The sequence below is a fragment of the Nerophis lumbriciformis genome, linkage group LG04 (assembly GCF_033978685.3).
Source record: "Nerophis lumbriciformis linkage group LG04, RoL_Nlum_v2.1, whole genome shotgun sequence".
Lineage (NCBI taxonomy): Eukaryota > Metazoa > Chordata > Actinopteri > Syngnathiformes > Syngnathidae > Nerophis > Nerophis lumbriciformis.
In genome coordinates, this window is record NC_084551.2 from 8,222,590 (window position 1) to 8,242,500 (window position 19,911).

Here is a 19,911-nt window from a genome sequence, read left to right on the forward strand (position 1 = left end):
AGGTTACATTCAGGTGAACTGCCCTTATCAATTCTTATCCATAGCTGTGTACACAAAAGCTACTGGATAAACAATCTTTGCCCTTGATAGTATCCTTCAACAACAGACTACTTCCTAGCCACCAACAAAGATTATTGTTTCGTTACATTCATTGTGCAGAAAATACATACAGTACATGGATCTTATTTCACATATGGTATGACATTACATACCTCAGATGAACTATTAAGCATTTAAAAATAGAGGCTTCAGAGTTTCAATGCCTCACAGTTAAAAGGCTAAACTGCTTGATTTGGAATGTGCCAGGAGCTCTGCCAATAATGATTTTCTTAATTTAAACTTACCCATTGATATTCTTAAAGTGTGTACTCGTGTGTGTGTGTGTGTGTGTGTGTGTGTATATATTGACACACACATATGTATATACACACATCTATATGTACTGTATATGAATATATACAAATATATATGCACACATACATATACATACACACACACACACACACACACACACACACATACATAATAATAATAATAATAATAATAATAATAATAATGCATTACATTTTATATTGCGCTTTTCTATTATTAGATACTCAAAGCCCTCACAGCATACTTGCCGGGAGACTCCCGAAATTCAGCGCCTCTCCCGAAAACCTCCCGGGACAAATTTTCTCCCGAAAATCTCCCGAAATTCAGGCGGACCTGAGTGACGTGTCGACAGCCTGTTTTCACATCCGCTTTCCCACAATATAAACGGCGTGCCTGCCCAATCACGTTATAACTGTAGAATGATCGAGGGCGAGTTCTTGGTTTCTTATGCGGGTTTATTGTTAGGCAGTTTCATTAACGTCCTCGCAGCACGGCAACAACACACAACTACAGCAGTCATGTTTTCGTCTACCGTAAAGCAGTTTGTCTGCCGTAAACAGCAATGTTGTGACACTCTTAAACAGGACAATACTGCCATCTACTGTGCATGCATATGTGACAATAACATCTTCGGCTTTTAGAGAGTGCAGTGCACAACTGCGCACACAACAAGGAGACGAAGCAGAATGCATCATCAGAGAGGGTGTTCAGCATGGTTAGAAAAATAGTGACAGAGAATAGAACAAGGATGGACAATTCAGACCTTAACTCAACAATGAGTAGATGAGTGTTATGTGTGTGTGTATATGTGTAAATAAATGAGCACTGAAATTCAAGTATTACTCTTATATATATATATATATATATATATATATATATATATATATAGCTAGCTAGAATTCACTGAAAGTCAAGTATTTCTTATATGTACTGTATATATAAATGAAATACTTGACTTGGTGAATTCTAGCTGTAAATATACTCCTCCCCTCTTAAACACGACCCCTAACCACGCGCCGCGCCCCGCCCCACCCCCGACAACCCCCCTCCTCCCGAAATCGGAGGTTTCAAGGTTGGCAAGTATGCATCACAGAGAAGTGGGAACCCATCATTTATTCACACCTGGTGGTGGTAAGCATGCATGCATGCATACATAGTATGTATGTATGTATTACATACATACATACATACATAGTATGTAAGTATGTATGTATCACACACACACACACACACACACACACACACACACACACACACACACATATATATATATATATATATATATATATAGACTTATAAAACAATGTTGAGTTATTTTTAAGTTTACTTAATCCTTGTTTATATACCATTCAGTAACATTTTAACACTGTTTAGAACTGCTACGAAAATGTAATGTGATTCTTAGGTATAGAACATATGTAAAACTAACATGATGCAGTCAGTCATCATCGCACTTTCCCGCTTTGCAAACAGCCAACTGAAATAGCGTTTTGGAGAAGAAAGGGTACTTACGTGAGAACGTAGTTGACACTGACAATGCAGTGAGGTCGGGATGAGCGACTGTTGTGCACGATCGTAGCATAACTCTGAACCCACACCCAGCCACCGTGCTTGGCCAGGAAACGGTAGTACTTTGTGGTGACTTGTCCTTTTACAAGCACTACAAGAAAAAAAAGAGCATTGGGAAACACAAATATACCATTTATTAAATTCTTATTTTCAAGTCCGGCGAGAACACTGCTTGTTCATTTAGAATTAATGTTACAGACTTTAAATTGAATGGAAACTATATGTGAATCGCATACCTGCCAACTTTTGAAATCAGAAAAACCTAGTAGCCAGGGTCCAGGGGCCGCAGGCCCCGGTAGGTCCAGGACAAAGTCCTGGTGGGGGGTTCAGGCTTGGCCCCCCGACGCAAAATGATTATTAGCATTCAGACAGGTTAAAATGTTGCTAAAACCATCACTTTTCTATCAGTCACAGTGACTTTTCAAAACAAAAATATTACAGCAAAAATCATATGGGTTGATTGACATGTTTATTCTGTAAGCTAACTTCAATAGTTTGAAATTATTTTGACAGTTAATGCCAGTTATCCTGTCAACCTTTCACAAGACTTCAATTTGTTAATTGAAAGTATAAACAGTATAAACACTTTTTACAGTAAACAAATGGTAAAACAGTACTAAACAATTCCATTAAAAAAAAATTGGTGTCATTATTAACTTTCTGTCCAAGCTTGTATAATCTACTGCCTTGTTCAATTGTATAAAATATTCTGTGCCTAAAATTCACATTTCTATCACAATTATCATACTGTAAACATGGTAAGCTAACTTCATTAAAATTAATAGTCCTGTCAATAGCATGGAATTACAATTCAAATGTAGTTTTTTTGTAACCCTTTCAAAAGAATTCAAAATGTGAAAAATTAATGAAAATTAATTTAAGCCATCAGACACTTGAAAAGTGGCACATCACATCTCTAATGTAATCATTTTAACTTTTCAACAGAAATAGCACTGCAAAAATATTAAGGACATACTTCTGTATTTTGGTAGTTAACATTTAACAAGATTTCTTCAACTTGGACTTGAAAGCATAAATAGTATAAACACTTTTAACAGTATAACAGTACTAAACAATTCCAATAGATAACATTGGTGTCATTACCTTTTTGTGGCTAAAATCCGAAAAACGTTGAAAGTTTTCCACTTGTATCGCTAGCAACGGCATTAGACTTGTGTTTTTTTGTCCCAACGTGGTCTTTTACATGCTAATTCCTCCGTGTCCGATCGAAAAATCTTGTCTGCACAAGGTGCAATTCGCGTAGTTTTCACCCTTTTTGGAACGGATAATTATTCCCGGATAGGCTTTTGAATATTCTTCACGGAATGACTGCAGTTTTCTTTTCGGTTTAAGACTCGTTTGCGATTTTTCTCCGGCTGATTCCATGATCGTTCGCTCGTTTGGAAACAATGGCAACAGGTGCCTCGTGCTTGGCAGCGGTGCTATAAATAGCCTCGCGCATTTTAAAAAAATATTTTTTTTTAATTAATGAAAAACCGTATTTTTTATCACTGCAACCGTAACCCGGAATAGGTTGATGAAAACCGTACTAATTACGGGAAAACCGGAGTAGTTGGCAGGTATGGAATCGCTTTATATGACATTAATGTCATATATTTTTTAAATTATTTTTAGTATAAATAATAATTATTGAATCACTTATTAATTATATAACTGTGTATGAAAATGTTTCATTTTTATTATTAACATCATCGGCTCTTATCGCTACAGTACTGGGCTTGGTAATATCACATGTCACTCTCTTGTGAGATATGTGGCGTTAATTTGACAAATATAAATCATACGCGATGATGGTGATCAAGTGCTGCATGTTCCGACAAGTACTCACATAAATGATGTGCACAGCGCAGATGGAAGGAGTCACAGCTGTGGACGTGATGATAGAGGGTCTTCTCTATTAGATCTTGCGGCTCGAAGCCTGTAAGCTCTGCAACCCTAAGTAACACACACACACACATTTTCAGCTGTCATTAGGTCGTTCGTCCGATGTTGACGAGCAATTCAAAGTACTTGTTGAGAAACAAATCCACTAACAAAGTACTGTGTTACTGGAATAAAGAAAGGAGCGAGGAGCATGACACATAGAAATATTACATGTTCAGCCTGACAAAAGTTTATACCGTGAGTCCAGGAAGATGAGCTTCATATCCAGGCTGGCTCGAAACATGAACATGTTGCTGTGCAGTTTAATCTCCGTCACTGCACTGGGTGGTAATGAGTGACCAACGGCCACCAGCCCGACATTCTGATAGCAGCCGTCAAATGGAGACATGTCCAGGCTGTACTGGCGGATTTTCAAGTAGCCACTGCAATGAATCACCTGGATAGAAAACATCGGACATATTTATATTTTATACAAGTTTCACTCTCATTTTGGTCATTCTATCTTACAGATCAGGGGTCGGCAACATCGTTATTGTGACTCCCTTCGCGGGAGATTTTCTTAAAACCAGGATGGGGGGGGGCGTAATGTGCAATTTTGAAAAGAGTTGTATGAGTTCAGACTGTCTGTGAGGCCGTGAATGTGTCTTGACTGGTTATCAAATGAGCGCGAAGAAGGCAGGCAAAAGGGGAGAGGGACTTGGGGTAGCTGGTGTGTACGTGCAGTGAGAGAGTCTTCTTGAGGGTAGGATAAACATGAGTTAGATAAAAACTAGTGCTGTCAAATGATTCATATTTTTAATCGGATTAATCACCATTTTGAATTTGGATTAATCATATTAAATCACAGGTTTTTACTTGCTTACATAATTTAACTTAAAAAAAGACTCCAATATTTGGACACAAAATACATTCTAATTTTAGAATGTCAACCAGGAACTTTTTTTTTTAATACAATTTATTAAAATGTACGTCATTTACTTCCTCAAAACTTTGTAATCAATCAATCAATCAATCAAAGTTTACTTATATAGCCCTAAATCACGAGTGTCTCAAAGAGCTGCGCAAGCCACAACGACATCCTCGGCTCAGATCCCACATCAGGGCAAGAAAAAACTCAACCCAATGGGATCCATCCATCCATTTTCTACCGCTTGTCCCTTTTGGGGTCGCGGGGGGTTCTGGAGCCTATCTCAGCTAGGCGGGGTACACCCTGGACAAGATGACAATGAGAAACCTTGGAGGGGACCGCAGATGTGGGATCCCCCCCACCGTGGGCGACCGGTGCAATGGACGTCGAGTGGATCTAGCATTATATTGTGAGAGTCCAGTCCATAGTGGATCTAACATAATAAAGTCCAGTCAGGGTGTATTTTGAAGTGGCATTTGCCAGTGAGCACACCAGTGAGAGTCTCTTCAGTCATCTTTACACTGGCGTTTGCATCGACCTGATCACTGATCAGCAACCTTATCATTCGTCTTTCAGGTATCCATCTGCGGTCAAGGTAGAGGAGCATGTGTGGTCAAAATAAATTGCATGTTTAATTTGTGTAAATACATGATTAATGCAATATTTTTGTGATTAACCATAAAACTCACTATATTTGACAGCCCTAATACAACAAAGTTTATAAGCTATGTTGGGACGACAAACTGTTTTGACAGTAAAAGGTAGCCGATCCCTGTTTGAAATCATATATGAATGAGTTCGGTCAAATTATATTTTTTTAAATCATAATAATCACACTAAAGTTTAGTTTAATCATGATTAATAACAGTTTATTACTTGTTTGCATAATTTAAATCAACTTAAAAAAGATCCCAATATTTGTACACAAATGTAATTGAATTGTCAGAATGTCATGCAGGAATATTTTTTTTATGTGTTACTTGAATGCACCACATTTATTTGCTCAAAACTTAGGAGCAGTTTTATTTAAAGACTCATCAGGGTGTATTTTGAAGTGAAATTTGCCAGAAGGCACACCAGTCGGAGAGTATACTCGCTCATCTTTGCACTGACGTATGCATTGACCTGATCACTGATTGTATAACAATCCTTGTAGGGTCAAAATACATTGTGTGCTTAATCCTCGTATATACATAATTAATGCAATATTTCTATGGGATTAATCACATGAGGTAACTTGTTATCTTTGTCGGCCCTAATAAAAACAAAGTTGATAAACTATGTTGAGGGTCAAAATGGTTCTTTAGATAGTAAAGTTAGCCACCCCTGTTCTAAATCATATCTAAATGTGAGCTGTCAAATTATACAAATGTTTATAACACACTCTTTGATTTGGATTAATCACAAGTTATATACTCGCTTGCATAATTCAAATCAATTTAAAAAAGAAGCCTAATATTTGGACACAAATGCAATTGTATAGTCAGAATGTCATACAGGAACATCTTTAAATGTTTTACTTAAATGTATATTTATTTGGTAACAGTTTTATCTTATTATCAACTGCACTGTTGTATTTATTGATCTGATCACTGACCATACAACGACCCATACTGCCTTTCAGGTGACCTTTCGTGGTAAAGGTAAAGGAGCATGTACGGTCAAAATAAATTGCAGGATTAATCTGTTCATGTATATGATTAATGCAATATTTTTGTAATTAATCACAAGAGTTAACTCATTTATTTTGACAGTCCTAATTTAGATTCATGAAGAGAAAAAAAAAAGTTTTTCTGTCTTCTGACCTTGTAGCCTCCACAGGTAAGACCAGCATTTCTTTTAGCAAGGACACATTTCATTCTCAGAAAGAATGAGCGCTCCATCTCATATTCTGTGGAAAACATTGAAAAAAATTATTATTGCAATTTTCTTAAAAATGTATAATATTGTTAGGCTGAAATGTGAAAGAAAGAATACAGGTATTGTGGTTAATACAGTGCATCCCAAAAGTATTCACAGCACTTCTTTTTCCTACATGATATGTTACAGCCTTATTCCAAAATGAAATAAATATTTTTTTGTCCTGTCAATACTAATGACAATACAAAAAGTTTTAGTTTTTTTTTTTTAAAGAAATTTTAGTAAAGTTATTGAAAATCCATCCATCCATGCATCCATTTTCTACCGCTTATTCCCTTCGGGGTCGCTGGAGCCTATCTCAGCTACAATCGGGCGGAAGGCGGGGTACACCCTGGACAAGTTGCCACCTCATCGCAGGTTATTGAAAATATAAAACAAAAAAAAAACATGTACTTAAGTATTCACAGCCTTTGCCAAGAAGCTCAAGAGTGAGTTCAGGGGCATCCCATTTCAACTGATCATCCTTGAGATGTTCCTACAGCTTAATTGGAGTCCACTTGTGGTAAATTCAGTTGGTTGGACATGATTTGGAAAGGCACACATATGTATACAGGTAAAAGCCAGTAAATTAGAATATTTTGAAAAACTTGATTTATTTCAGTAATTGCATTCAAAAGGTGTAACTTGTACATTATATTTATTCATTGCACACAGACTGATGCATTCAAATGTTTATTTCATTTAACTTTGATGATTTGAAGTGGCAACAAATGAAAATCCAAAATTCCGTGTGTCACAAAATTAGAATATTACTTAAGGCTAATACAAAAAAGGGATTTTTAGAAATGTTGGCCAACTGAAAAGTATGAAAATGAAAAATATGAGCATGTACAATACTTAATACTTGGTTGGAGCTCCTTTTGCCTCAATTACTGCGTTAATGCGGCGTGGCATGGAGTCGATGAGTTTCTGGCACTGCTCAGGTGTTATGAGAGCCCAGGTTGCTCTGATAGTGGCCTTCAACTCTTCTGTGTTTTTGGGTCTGGCATTCTGCATCTTCCTTTTCACAATACCCCACAGATTTTCTATGGGGCTAAGGTCAGGGGAGTTGGCGGGCCAATTTAGAACAGAAATACCATGGTCCGTAAACCAGGCACGGGTAGACTTTGCGCTGTGTGCATGCGCCAAGTCCTGTTGGAACTTGAAATCTCCATCTCCATAGAGCAGGTCAGCAGCAGGAAGCATGAAGTGCTCTAAAACTTGCTGGTAGACGGCTGCGTTGACCCTGGATCTCAGGAAACAGAGTGGACCGACACCAGCAGATGACATGGCACCCCAAACCATCACTGATGGTGGAAACTTTACACTAGACTTCAGGCAACGTGGATCCTGTGCCTCTCCTGTCTTCCTCCAGACTCTGGGACCTCGATTTCCAAAGGAAATGCAAAATTTGCATGGTTGGGTGATGGTTTGGGGTGCCATGTCATCTGTTACACCTTTTGAATGCAATTACTGAAATAAATCAAGTTTTTCAAAATATTCTAATTTACTGGCTTTACCTGTATATACTGTATAAAGTCCCACACTTGACAGTGCATAGCAGAGCACAAACCAAGAATGAAGTCGAAGGCATTGTCTATAGACCTCCGAGACAGGAATGTCTCGAAGCACAAATCTCGGGAGGGGTACAGAAAAATATCTACTGACATGAAAGTCCCAATGAGCACAGTAGCCTCCATCATCCGTAAATGAAAGAAGTTTGGAACCACCAGGACTTTTTCCTAGAGCTGGTCGGCTGTCTGAACTGGGGGAAAGGGGTCCTTGTCAGGGAGGTGATTAAGAACCCGGTGGTCACTCTGTCGGATCTTCTATATTCCTGTTTGGAGAGAAGAGAACCTCCCAGAAAGACAACCATCTCTGCAGCAATCCATCAATACGGTCTGTATTTTACAGTTGCCAGACAGAGGCCATTATTTTGTAAAAGTTTGCCAACATTCCCTTTAAAGACTCTCAGACCATGAAAAACTGGTCTGATGAGACAAAGATTGAACTCTTTGGCGTGAATATCAGGCGTCATGTTTGAAAGAAACCAGGCACCGCTCATCACCAGGCCAATAACATCCCTACAGTGAAAAATGGTGGTGGCAGCATCATGTGGGGATGTTTTTCAGCGACATAGGAACTGGGAGACTAGTTAGGATAGAGTTAAGGATGCATGCAGCAATGTAGAGACATCCTGGATGAAAACCTGCTGCAGAGTGCTCTTGGGCGGGATGGTTCATCTTCCAGCAGGACAACGACCCCAAGCACACAGCCAAGATATCAAAGGAATGGCTTCAGGACAACTTTGTAAATGTCCTTGAGTGGCCCAGCCAGAGCGCAGACTTGAATCCCAGTGAACATCTCTGGAGAGAACTAAGAATGGCTGCGCACCAACGCTTACCATTCGACCTGATGGAGCTCGAGAGGTGCTGCAAAGAGGAATGGGCGAAACTGCCCAAAGATAGGTGCGCCAAGCTTGTGGCATCATACTCAATCATCAATCAATCAAAGTTTATGTATATAGCCCTAAATCATGAGTGTCTCAAAGGGCTGCATATTCAAAAAGACTTGAGGCTGTAAATACTGCCAAAGGCGCATCAACAAACTATTGAGCTAAGGCTGTAAATACTTATGTCAAGTGATTTTTTAAAGTTTTTTTTATTTTAATACATTTGCAATTCGACCGTGTCCCTCGGGAAGTCCTGTGGGGAGTGCTCAGAGAGTATGGGGTATCGGACTGCCTGATTTTGGCGGTCCGCTCCCTGTATGATCAGTGTCAGAGCTTGGTCCGCATTGCCGGCAGTAAGTCGGACACGTTTCCAGTGAGGGTTGGACTCCGCCAAGGCTGCCCTTTGTCACCGATTCTGTTCATAACTTTTATGGACAGAATTTCTAGGCGCAGTCAGGGCGTTGAGGGGATCTGGTTTGGTGGCTGCAGGATTAGGTCTCTGCTTTTTGCAGATGATGTGGTCCTGATGGCTTCATCTGGCCAGGATCTTCAGCTCTCACTGGATCGGTTCGCAGCCGAGTGTGAAGCGACTGGGATGAGAATCAGCACCTCCAAGTCCGAGTCCATGGTTCTCGCCCGGAAAAGGGTGGAATGCCATCTTCGGGTTGGGGAGGAGACCCTGCCCCAAGTGGAGGGGTTCAAGTACCTCGGAGTCTTGTTCACGAGTGAGGGAAGAGTGGATCGTGAGATCGACAGGCGGATCGGTGCGGCATCTTCAGTAATGCGGACGCTGTATCGATCCGTTGTGGTGAAGAAGGAGCTGAGCCGGAAGGCAAAGCTCTCAATTTACCGGTCGATCTACGTTCCCATCCTCACCTATGGTCATGAGCTTTGGGTTATGACCGAAAGGACAAGATCACGGGTACAAGCGGCCGAAATGAGTTTCCTCCGCCAGGTGGCAGGGCTCTCCCTTAGAGATAGGGTGAGAAGCTCTGTCATCCGGGGGAAGCTCAAAGTAAAGCCGCTGATCTGGTCAGGATGCCACCCGATCGCCTCCCTCGGGAGGTGTTTAGGGCACGTCCGACCGGTAGGAGGCCACGGGGAAGACCCAGGACATGTTGGGAAGACTATGTCTCCCGGCTGGCCTGGGAACGCCTCGGGATCCCCTGGGAGGAGCTGGCCGAAGTGGCTGGGGAGAGGGAAGTCTGGGCTTCCCTGCTTAGGCTGCTTCCCCCGCAACCCGACCTCGGATAAGCGGAAGAAGATGGATGGATGGATGGATTTGCAAAAATTTCTCAAAAAACAAACAACGAAACTTCACATTGTCATTGTGGGGTATTGTGTGCAGAATTTTGAGGACATTAATGAATGCATTCCATTTTGGAATAAGGCTGAAACATAATGTAGAATTAGGGAAGCGCTGTGAACACCAGCTTGTGTTTGCACTTGCATAGCTCCTAGATATGATGTAAGCATGGACCGACAGCAAGATATGAATAGCATCAGACCATTGTAATTGAGTGCCAAGTATATGTGCTTTAAGATCATGGTCCTGAAAATACTACCTTTAATTGTATTGCAGAATTAAAAGAAAGTGTTAAACAAACACTACCGTCGTCTTAGACATACTATGTATTTTGTTCTTGAAGTTTGAACAAGAATATGAAAATAACTCCAAAATGCAACACTAATTAACGTTAATGCTTGTTTGTCAACATTCGTACATTTCCCGATCATAACGGCATCGATGTGAACGCTTGCCTCTGAAAAAGTTAACGTTATGTGTCTAGTTTCATCATTTACCTTGGACAAAATGTGAATGGTAAGGCTGGTGTGCGGTGAGGACAGCGGTCATTTCATCATGGTCAGCTGGATGGATGTATTCATAAATGCTGTTTCCTGTCAACTCTACCTGAAATGCACAATCATGTCAGGACTGTGACACCACAGGCTCAACATACCTAAGGAGGTAACATTACCTTTGCTAAACCAACCTGAGACAGACCCAAGTGAACCGAGGCCGTTTCTGATATGTACATTATTTTCCCATCTGGAGCAACCACAAAAATGAAGCCGTCCAATGTCTGAAATAAACCACATAAGTTACAAAATTATTAATCGCACGTAGACAGAAATCTAGCAAGTATGACAATATTTAATGCACTCTAATTGACATTGAACATTTACTTGTGTTTGGCAGCCAATTAACACAGTGGGAATGTTCTATAGCCACTCTGACTAAATTCCAATATTCTATTAGATCCCCGGTGCATAAACTTACTTTAGTAGAAAAACTTTGCAAGACAATTTAATTTTTCATAAAAAAAAAAAAAAAGAAAGGTATACTGACTTCTGAAACGTTTATTAAGTGAAATTGTTTCATTGTAAAAGTTTTTGTATTTCTACAATTATTTAATATTTTGAGCTTTTTACAATTTGTTGATCGGGTGTTGAACATGCATCTTTTTGGGCTGCTCTTTTATGATAAATATCCTTTGCTGAAGCATAATCCTGGCCATTTATCCAGGCTTGGGACTAGCACAAGTGAGCAGCTGCTGGGTATAGAAAGCAAACCCACGCTGACCATGCACTAAAAAATGTTGGGTTAAAAAATAACCCAATTTTAACCCAACTGCTGGTTCAGAAAAGGACAAACCCCTTATTTGCGTTACTTTAACTCCACATTTTGAGTTAATTTTTTCAACACAACTTTTTTGCATTTAATTATTTAACCAAAAAGTTGAGTTTTGATAACTTAACGTTGGGTTATTCCCAACCAAACTATTGGGTTGAATTATTTAACCCAAAAGTTGAGTTATGCTCACTAGAATGTTGGGTTATTCCCAACCCAACTATTGGGTTGCGCAATTTAGCGCTCCTAGACCCAATAGTTGGTTAAAAATTATACATTTTACTGCTGGTTGGTTCTACTCCTTCCCAACTACTGATCAAAATAATTTTTATTCCATTAAAACATATTCAAAAGCAAGATTTGAGTGAAATTTGTTTTTTAACAAGAATTGCCGTGTTTAGTCATAGTAGTCATATATACAGCATGCTCAAATATTTTAATGTACATAAGATGTGTGATTGTAACTAATGTTAATGAGATTAATCCATAATAAAATTCCCTTCAAGAAAAAATAACATTTTTAATTAAAAAAAAAGCATTTTACCCAGAAATGCATTACTCATTGAAAAACAACCCAAAAATGGTTCATAATTTTGAAAACCCAGAAATTGAGTAAAAATAATACCCTTGTAACCCAAAAATGGCTTGCTCTTCATAAAAATAACTCCACTAGCAACTCATAAATTGGGTTATCAAAATAACCCAGCATTTTTTTGTGTGCATGTACAGTATGTGTACCATACACTATACCACTGCCACTAAAAACAGATATTTCAACAAATATAATGAAAATGTAAAATAATTTCAACAATGACAATCACTACAATACTAGTAAGCACTGTTATTTGTCTTTATTATAATGTGGGGTGGCAAGTTATTTATTATTATTATTATTATTATTATTATTATTGTTTTCTCCACTCTTTTCTGTACTGCCATTTGATTAATTTAGTGTCATAGGGAGAATTTCTAAAATAAAAAGTTCAAAGAATATATAAATAAAGATATAGATGATTTGTGCCACATCGGAAGTATAAATATTCTACAACAGAGGTGAGCATTTCAGCAATGTTGGCATACAGGAGTGTCAAACTCATTTTAGCTCAGGGGCCCCATGGAGGAAAATCTGTGCACACGAGAGACTGACTATTAAAATCATGGCATTGAAACTACAAAATAAAGACAACTTCAGATTGTTTTCTTTGTCTTACTTTGGCCAAAAATAGAACAAACACATTTTGAAAATGTTACAATAGAAATATAGAAAAAAAATACCGGCAGCGGTAAAGTTTAGATCCATGAAGGAAAGAAGAAAGTGAATGAATGTTTATAACTGAATACATTTACATATGCATAAAAATGTGTTTTCTTTTGTATTTTCTATATTCCAAAACACAATATAGAATGTGAGATATAACAGGAAAATGCATATATTTATCATTTGTTTTCAAAACGCTTACAAAAAAGTGGGATCCCAAAAATGTACTGTGGGACCCCATTTTTATGACTTGATGGGGTCCCTGGAACCCCATTTTGAAAATTCCTGATGGAGTATTGGTGCGTGCAAAACAGCAACAGGCGGCTGTGGCCTGCGGGCCGGTTCTAATACTAATCAAATATCATCCCGGGGGCCATAGATCATTCATTCGGGCTTTGACTTGGGATTTAAATGAATGACGCGGTCGGAATGAAACAATGTAACGGAATAAAAAAATAATAAAAAAATTAAAAACATTAATTAAAAATACTCTGATGAGTACAATTCATCCAAAAGTTGCAACTTCCTCACAGTTACATTTTTCAAAGCAAAACATATAACAAGAACACCACTGGCTAGCTTATATGTTACCATTTGTGGGCCTTGACTTTGACACACAGGACAGAAGAATCTCATTGGTAATTGAAGCACTGTCAACAGCACTTTGAGATCAACATTGGCATGTTCGTCAGTTTCAAAGGTGCCAAGGTCGACAGAATATGCCATGCAAAACAGGAAAATGTGTCAGATATTGGTAACATAAAAAAATTAAAAATTAAATGACATTACTAAAAGACATTATAGTTAAATTGTGCAGCCTGCTTTGTGGTATCAATATGTTATGTCACGCACAAAGAAAACAATATCCATCCATCCATTTCCTACCGCTTGTCCCTTTCGGGGTCGCGGGGGGTGCTGGAGCCTATCTCAGCTGCACGTGGGCGGAAGGCGGGGTACACCCTGGACAAGTCGCCACCTCATCGCAGGGCCCACACAGATAGACAGACAACATTCACATTCACACACTAGGGCCAATTTAGTGTTGCCAATCAACCTATCCCCAAGAAAAAATATGCAAAACTATAATAATGTGGTTGTACACCATTTATCAAAAACATGATGAGGGATAAGCGGTAGAAAATGGATGGATGGATGATGAAAATATGAATAACTTCAGTCATAGAAGAGCCTGAAAACAGACTTTTTCCCTATAGCCTGTTCAAAGCAGGCTGTTATTCTGATTACATTGTGAACAAAGACTGTGAACCAAAAACTATTGTCATAGTAAATGAAAAAATAAATATGATCGGAATTACAATATTTCTTGAAATTATAATATTACAATACGATTGTGACTTCAGAGCACTACTTCAGAGCATACTATAATTATCTAGGTCAGTGTTTTTCAACCACTGCTGTGTGTGAGATACAGTCTGGTGTGCCGTGGGAGATTATCTAAATTCACCTATTTGGGTTAAAAATGTTTTTTTGCAAACCAGTAATCATAGTCTGCAAATGATGTGTTGTTGTTGAGTGTCGGTGCTGTCTAGAGCTCGGCAGAGTCACTGTGTAATACTCTTCCATATCAGTAGGTGGCAGCAGTTAGCTAATTGCTTGGTAGATGTCGGAAACAGCTGGAGGCAGCGTACAGGTAAAAAGGTGTCTAATGCTTAAATCAAAAATAAAGAAAAGGTGAGTGCCCCTAAGAAAAAGCATTGAAGCTTAGGGAAGGCTATGCAGAACGAAACTAAAACTGAACTGGCTCCAAAGTAAACAAAAACAGAATGCTGGACGACAGCAAAAACTTACTGTGGAGCAAAGACGGCGTCCAAACAATGTCCCCACAAAGAAGGATAAAAACAACTTAAATATTATTGATTGCTAAAACAAAGTAGATGCGGGAAATATCGCTCAAAGGATGAAACTGCTACAGGAAAATACCAAAAAAAGAAGAAAAGCCACCAAAATAAGAGCGCAAGACAAGAACTAAAACACTACACAGGAAAACAGCAAAAAACTCATACGGCGCGATGTGACAGGTGGTGACAGGACACCTACTTTGAGACAAGAGCTATAGTAATGCATGCTTGGTTATGCTTTAAAGTCATATCCAACAATTGCGACAACGACTTTTTACTGTCAACTGAGTTTCGTATTTTTAGTGATTTCTGCTAGTGGTGTGCCTCCGCAATTTTTCAACGCAGAAAAATGTGCCTTGGCTCAAAAAATGTTGAAAAACACTGATCTAGGTGTATAAGGAGAAAACATGAAATTTAAAAAAAAGGAGAAAGTCTGCATGTGTTACTTGCTGAAACATGCATGATTGCCTAGTTATTTCGCAAGAATTATGGCTACATATTTTTTTTATAAATGTTTAAACATATGCATGCTTTTTTTTTTTATGCGCCAAGCCCGAAGATCTTGCCCGGGATTCAAACCTGCGTCCTTGTGTTGCTGCTGATGTGCAGTCAGAGGTGGGTAGTAACGCATTACATTTACTCCGTTACATCTACTTGAGTAACTTTTGGGATAAATTGTACTTCTAAGAGTAGTTTTAATGCAACATACTTTTACTTTTACTTCAGTATATTTATAGAGAAGAAACGCTACTTTTACTCCGCTACTTTTATCTACATTCAGCTCGCTACTCGCTACTAATTTTGATCGATCTGTTAATGCACGCTTTGTTTGTTTTGGTCTGTCAGACAGACCTTCATAGTGCCTGCGTTTCAACAAATACAGTCACTGGTGACGTTCACTCCGTTCCACCAATCAGATGCAGTCACTGGTGACGTTGGACCAATCAAACAGAGCCAGGGGTCACATGACCTGACTTAAACAAGTTGAAAAACTTATTGGGGTGTTACCAATTAGTGGTCAATTGTACGGAATATATACTGTACTGTGCAATCTACTAATACAAGTTCCAATCAATCAATCAAAAGTGTGAAGGAAAAAAGACCATTTTTTATTTCAACCGTACACCCCGTCAAAAGCCTAAAGACTGACTGCACAGTTCCTGTCTTCACAATAAAAGTGCCGCTCCATCGCGCCTGCGCTTTCAAAATAAGAGTCTCCGAAAGCCTGCGCAAACAAGCTGGCAAGCTACGGAGCTTGCCGCCAATGTATTTCTTGTAAAGTGTACAAAAACGAATATGGAAGCTGGACATATAAGATGCCAAAAACCAACCACTTTCATGTGGTATTAGACAGAAAGGAGGAACTTTTTTTCTCCTCCATTTGAAAACGTGGACGTTTGTCATCACTACTGTCTGATTACAATCAATGCAAGTCATCAGAATCAGGTAATACACCAACTTATATTCTTGTCTTCATGAAAGAAAGGAATCTATATGTGTTAAACATGCATGTATATTCATTAAAACACTATTAACATGTAAACAAAAACGGCAAAAAAAAAAAAAAAAAAATTATATACTGTATATATCAATGTATGTATATATATATATATATATATATATATATATATGTGTGTGTGTGTGTATGTTACTCATCAGTTACTCGGTACTTGAGTAGTTTTTTTAAAACATACTTTTTACTTTTACTCAAGTAAATATTTGGGTGACTACTCCTTACTTTTACTTGAGTAATAAATCTCTAAAGTAACAGTACTCTTACTTGAGTACAATTTCTGGCTACTCTACCCACCTCTGTGTGCAGTGTAAAAGACAGATGGGCTGCTGCGTGACCACCAATGTGCTCAGCTCATTTACGCACTAGAAGGGAAAAACGCCAGGGGACGAATGATGGCAACTAAAGACAACCAGATTCTTAATGATAACTATTATTATTATTATTAAAAAATTAATGTAGGCTGATTCGAGACTCTAAATTGCTTGTAGCTGCGGGGATATATATGCATGATTGGATAATAATAATAATAATAATGATGATGATGACCTGTAGGAGATGGGAGCCCAATTCCTGGCTGACCCCATCCAGGGTGCTGCGGCTCACGTGACCCCACGACTCACCAAGGCCTGGTAAAAGAAACACAAGCAACAAAAATATAACATCAAGATGACGTCATGTTTGCAGTAACAACATACGATACGGCGCAAAGCCTGTTTGCAATATGTTGCCGCGCACTATCACGCAGCTTTTTTTTTTTTTTTTAACTGTGAAAATATCCCCCGTTGAAGTCGGATGTAAGCCAGTCTCGTCGCGTGAAAGTATTTGCATAAAGTATTCAACACTGCGGAGGAGAGAGGGAGAGATGAGCTAAGCCCGCATGAGAGGCCCAATAGACGAGCCAAAGCTGGACAAAACAAACAGAATTGTGTGCAGCAGACTCGGAATTGAAATGCAAATGTGCGTGAGCAGAATAAACAGGCGGCGAGCAGGGATAATGTGCACTTCTCTGTTAACATTGTATTCCAATAATTAAACGCCTCAATAGGATTGGGATTTATATATATATAAAAAAAAGGAAACGGATTGGGATTTTTTTAATGAAACAAAAAATGTTTTTGCTTTTAAAAAAAGGTTTTATTTTAATTATATTTTACTTATATTGAATATTGTGGAGGTTTTTTTTAATTTAATTTATTTTTACACAATTTTTTTTAATTTCTGCTTGTATTTCTTTTATTTGGGTTTTATCGTTGTATGGTTTCTTTTTCTGTGATATGGATCCCCCTGGGCAGGGCCGGCCCGTGGCATAGGCCGTATAGGCAAATGCTAAGGGCGCCGCCCATCAGTGCCACAAATGTTGGAGAAAAAAATAAAAAAAGAAAAAAAGTTGGTACTATTATTTCTAAATACAAAAAATAATCCCACGTTAATTAAAATGCAAAGTAAAGCCTATTTAATAGAAATATTATTTGTTACAACATTACGCCCCTCCCTTCCCCGCACGGTGCGCCCCCTCCCTTCCCGTATCATGACTCTTTTTGGACGTCACCACATCAAAAAATCAACACAAGATGTCAAAACGGCCAAAACTGTCAGGTGCCCAGGGAAGAAAAAAGAGAAAAGAAGAGGAGGAGAAACGAGAAAAGACAGAGGTAGCAGGTAGGTAACGTTAGCCTACATGAAAGTATTTGTCTGTTACAGAATGTGATAGTAACCTGGCTTTTTAGCATTAAGCTAATGTTACATGATTCGGCAATTGCTAATCAATAAATAGCTAGTTCTGTTTTAACGTCGGGTTAATATTGTGGAGGGGGCTAAATTGTTTTGGAAAATAATAATGTAACGTTAGGTAATTACAGTACTCCCACCTTACATTCCTCAGGGACATTTGTATTAGATCTTTCAAGCAGGTGTTTTTTGTTTACATTGTTATTGCCTTCTGGTTAGCTAATGTTTGCCCTGCAGGTAATAGTCACTTTTCCACCCCTTTATATATTAGGTATAGTTGTAAGCCTAGTTGTTAAAGTGCACATCATTAATGTAAATTAAGCAATATGTATGTAAAAAATATTGTATTTCATATATTCATTTTTTATTTTTTGCATTCATTTATTTATTCATATTTTTTTTTATCTTGTTAACTATTCTGATTGTTAATTTGCTTTCTTTAAGTAAAAAAAAGGTCAAAGACAAAGCTATTCGGTTTCTTGTGAGTATATACACTTCACTGCCGATGTGGGGGGGCGCCACCTAAAATCTTGCCTAGGGCGCCAGATTGGTTAGGGCCGGGCCTGGTTGTATGGTTTATTTTTCTGTGATATGGATCCCCCTGGGTCTGAAATATAAATGACTACTACTACTACTACTACTTATACTTGCCATCAAACATTTACTTTTAATGCAGCTGAGATAGGCTCCAGCACCCCCCGCGACCCCAAAAGGGACAAGCGGTAGAAATGGATGGATGTACATCTGGCAAAATATGTTTGAGTTTGAGTTTGAGTTTATTTCGAACATGCAAGTATACAACATGATACATCACAATCTCCAGTTTCTCTTTTCAACATGTTCGAAAAGGAGTAGGAAGAAGCAGAGCTTATTTAATCCTACCCCTTTTCTTTTACATAACAGTTGCTAAAAACTTTTGTTCACTTCCTGTTCTCAATTTATTCACAATATACTCCATAAGTAATCACAATAAAATAAGTAAATAAATGATAATTGGTGAAGTAAGTTACATTTCATATGTTGAGATAAGTAAGATTATTTTGTGAGTGAAAGAATGGATGAGTTAAATAAATTCAGAATGTTTATCATGGTTCTTCTTCTTTGTACTTTGTAAACACTTTAAGTTTGAAGAGTTTCTTGAAGTGGATCATATTAGTACATTGTTTGATTGCTTTGCTTAATCCATTCCATAATTTAATTCCACATACTGATATACTGAAGGTCTTAAGTGTTGTACGTGCATACAAATGTTTTAAATTACATTTCTCCCTAAGATTATATTTCTCCTCTTTTTTTGAGAAGAATTGTTGTATATTCTTGGGTAGCAGGTTATAGTTTGCTTTGTGTATAATTTTAGCTGTTTGCAAATTCACTATGTCGTAGAATTTCAGTATCTTTGATTCAATAAATAAAGGATTTGTGTGTTCTCTATATCCAACATGATGTATTATTCTAACTGATCTTTTTTGTAACACCGTTAATGAATGAAGTGTACTTTTGTAATTATTTCCCCATATTTCTGCACAATAACTCAGATATGGTAACACTAGTGAGCAGTAGAGAATATGAAGTGATTTTTTTGTCTAGAACATGTTTTGCTTTATTCATTATTGACGTGTTTCTTGCTACTTTATGTTGTATATTTTTTACGTGAGATTTCCAGTTCAATTTATCATCAGTTTCATTGAGAACATTATACGATTGGAGGACTTTAAATGGGAATATCGTTGGAAAAACTCATGCAGCTCAGACTCAATCTATTTTTTTTAAGAATGCAATACACTATCATTATCATTTAACCTTGAGTTTTAACA

General features: G+C 38.1%; 1 protein-coding gene across 2 annotated transcripts in view; it reads right to left on the reverse strand.

Moving 5' to 3' along the window:
• The window catches only part of sim1a (SIM bHLH transcription factor 1a), a 46,990-nt gene that overhangs the window by 21,977 nt on the left and 5,102 nt on the right, over positions 1–19,911 (reverse strand). For both annotated transcript variants that reach the window (XM_061944560.2, XM_061944569.2), the window contains 7 exons: positions 16,916–16,995; positions 11,084–11,188; positions 10,908–11,016; positions 6,559–6,644; positions 4,083–4,282; positions 3,791–3,897; positions 1,885–2,032 (listed from right to left, as the gene is read on the reverse strand). In XM_061944560.2, coding sequence (XP_061800544.2) covers positions 1,885–2,032; positions 3,791–3,897; positions 4,083–4,282; positions 6,559–6,644; positions 10,908–11,016; positions 11,084–11,188; positions 16,916–16,995 — 835 coding nt within the window. The remainder of the gene's footprint in view (positions 1–1,884; positions 2,033–3,790; positions 3,898–4,082; positions 4,283–6,558; positions 6,645–10,907; positions 11,017–11,083; positions 11,189–16,915; positions 16,996–19,911) is intronic.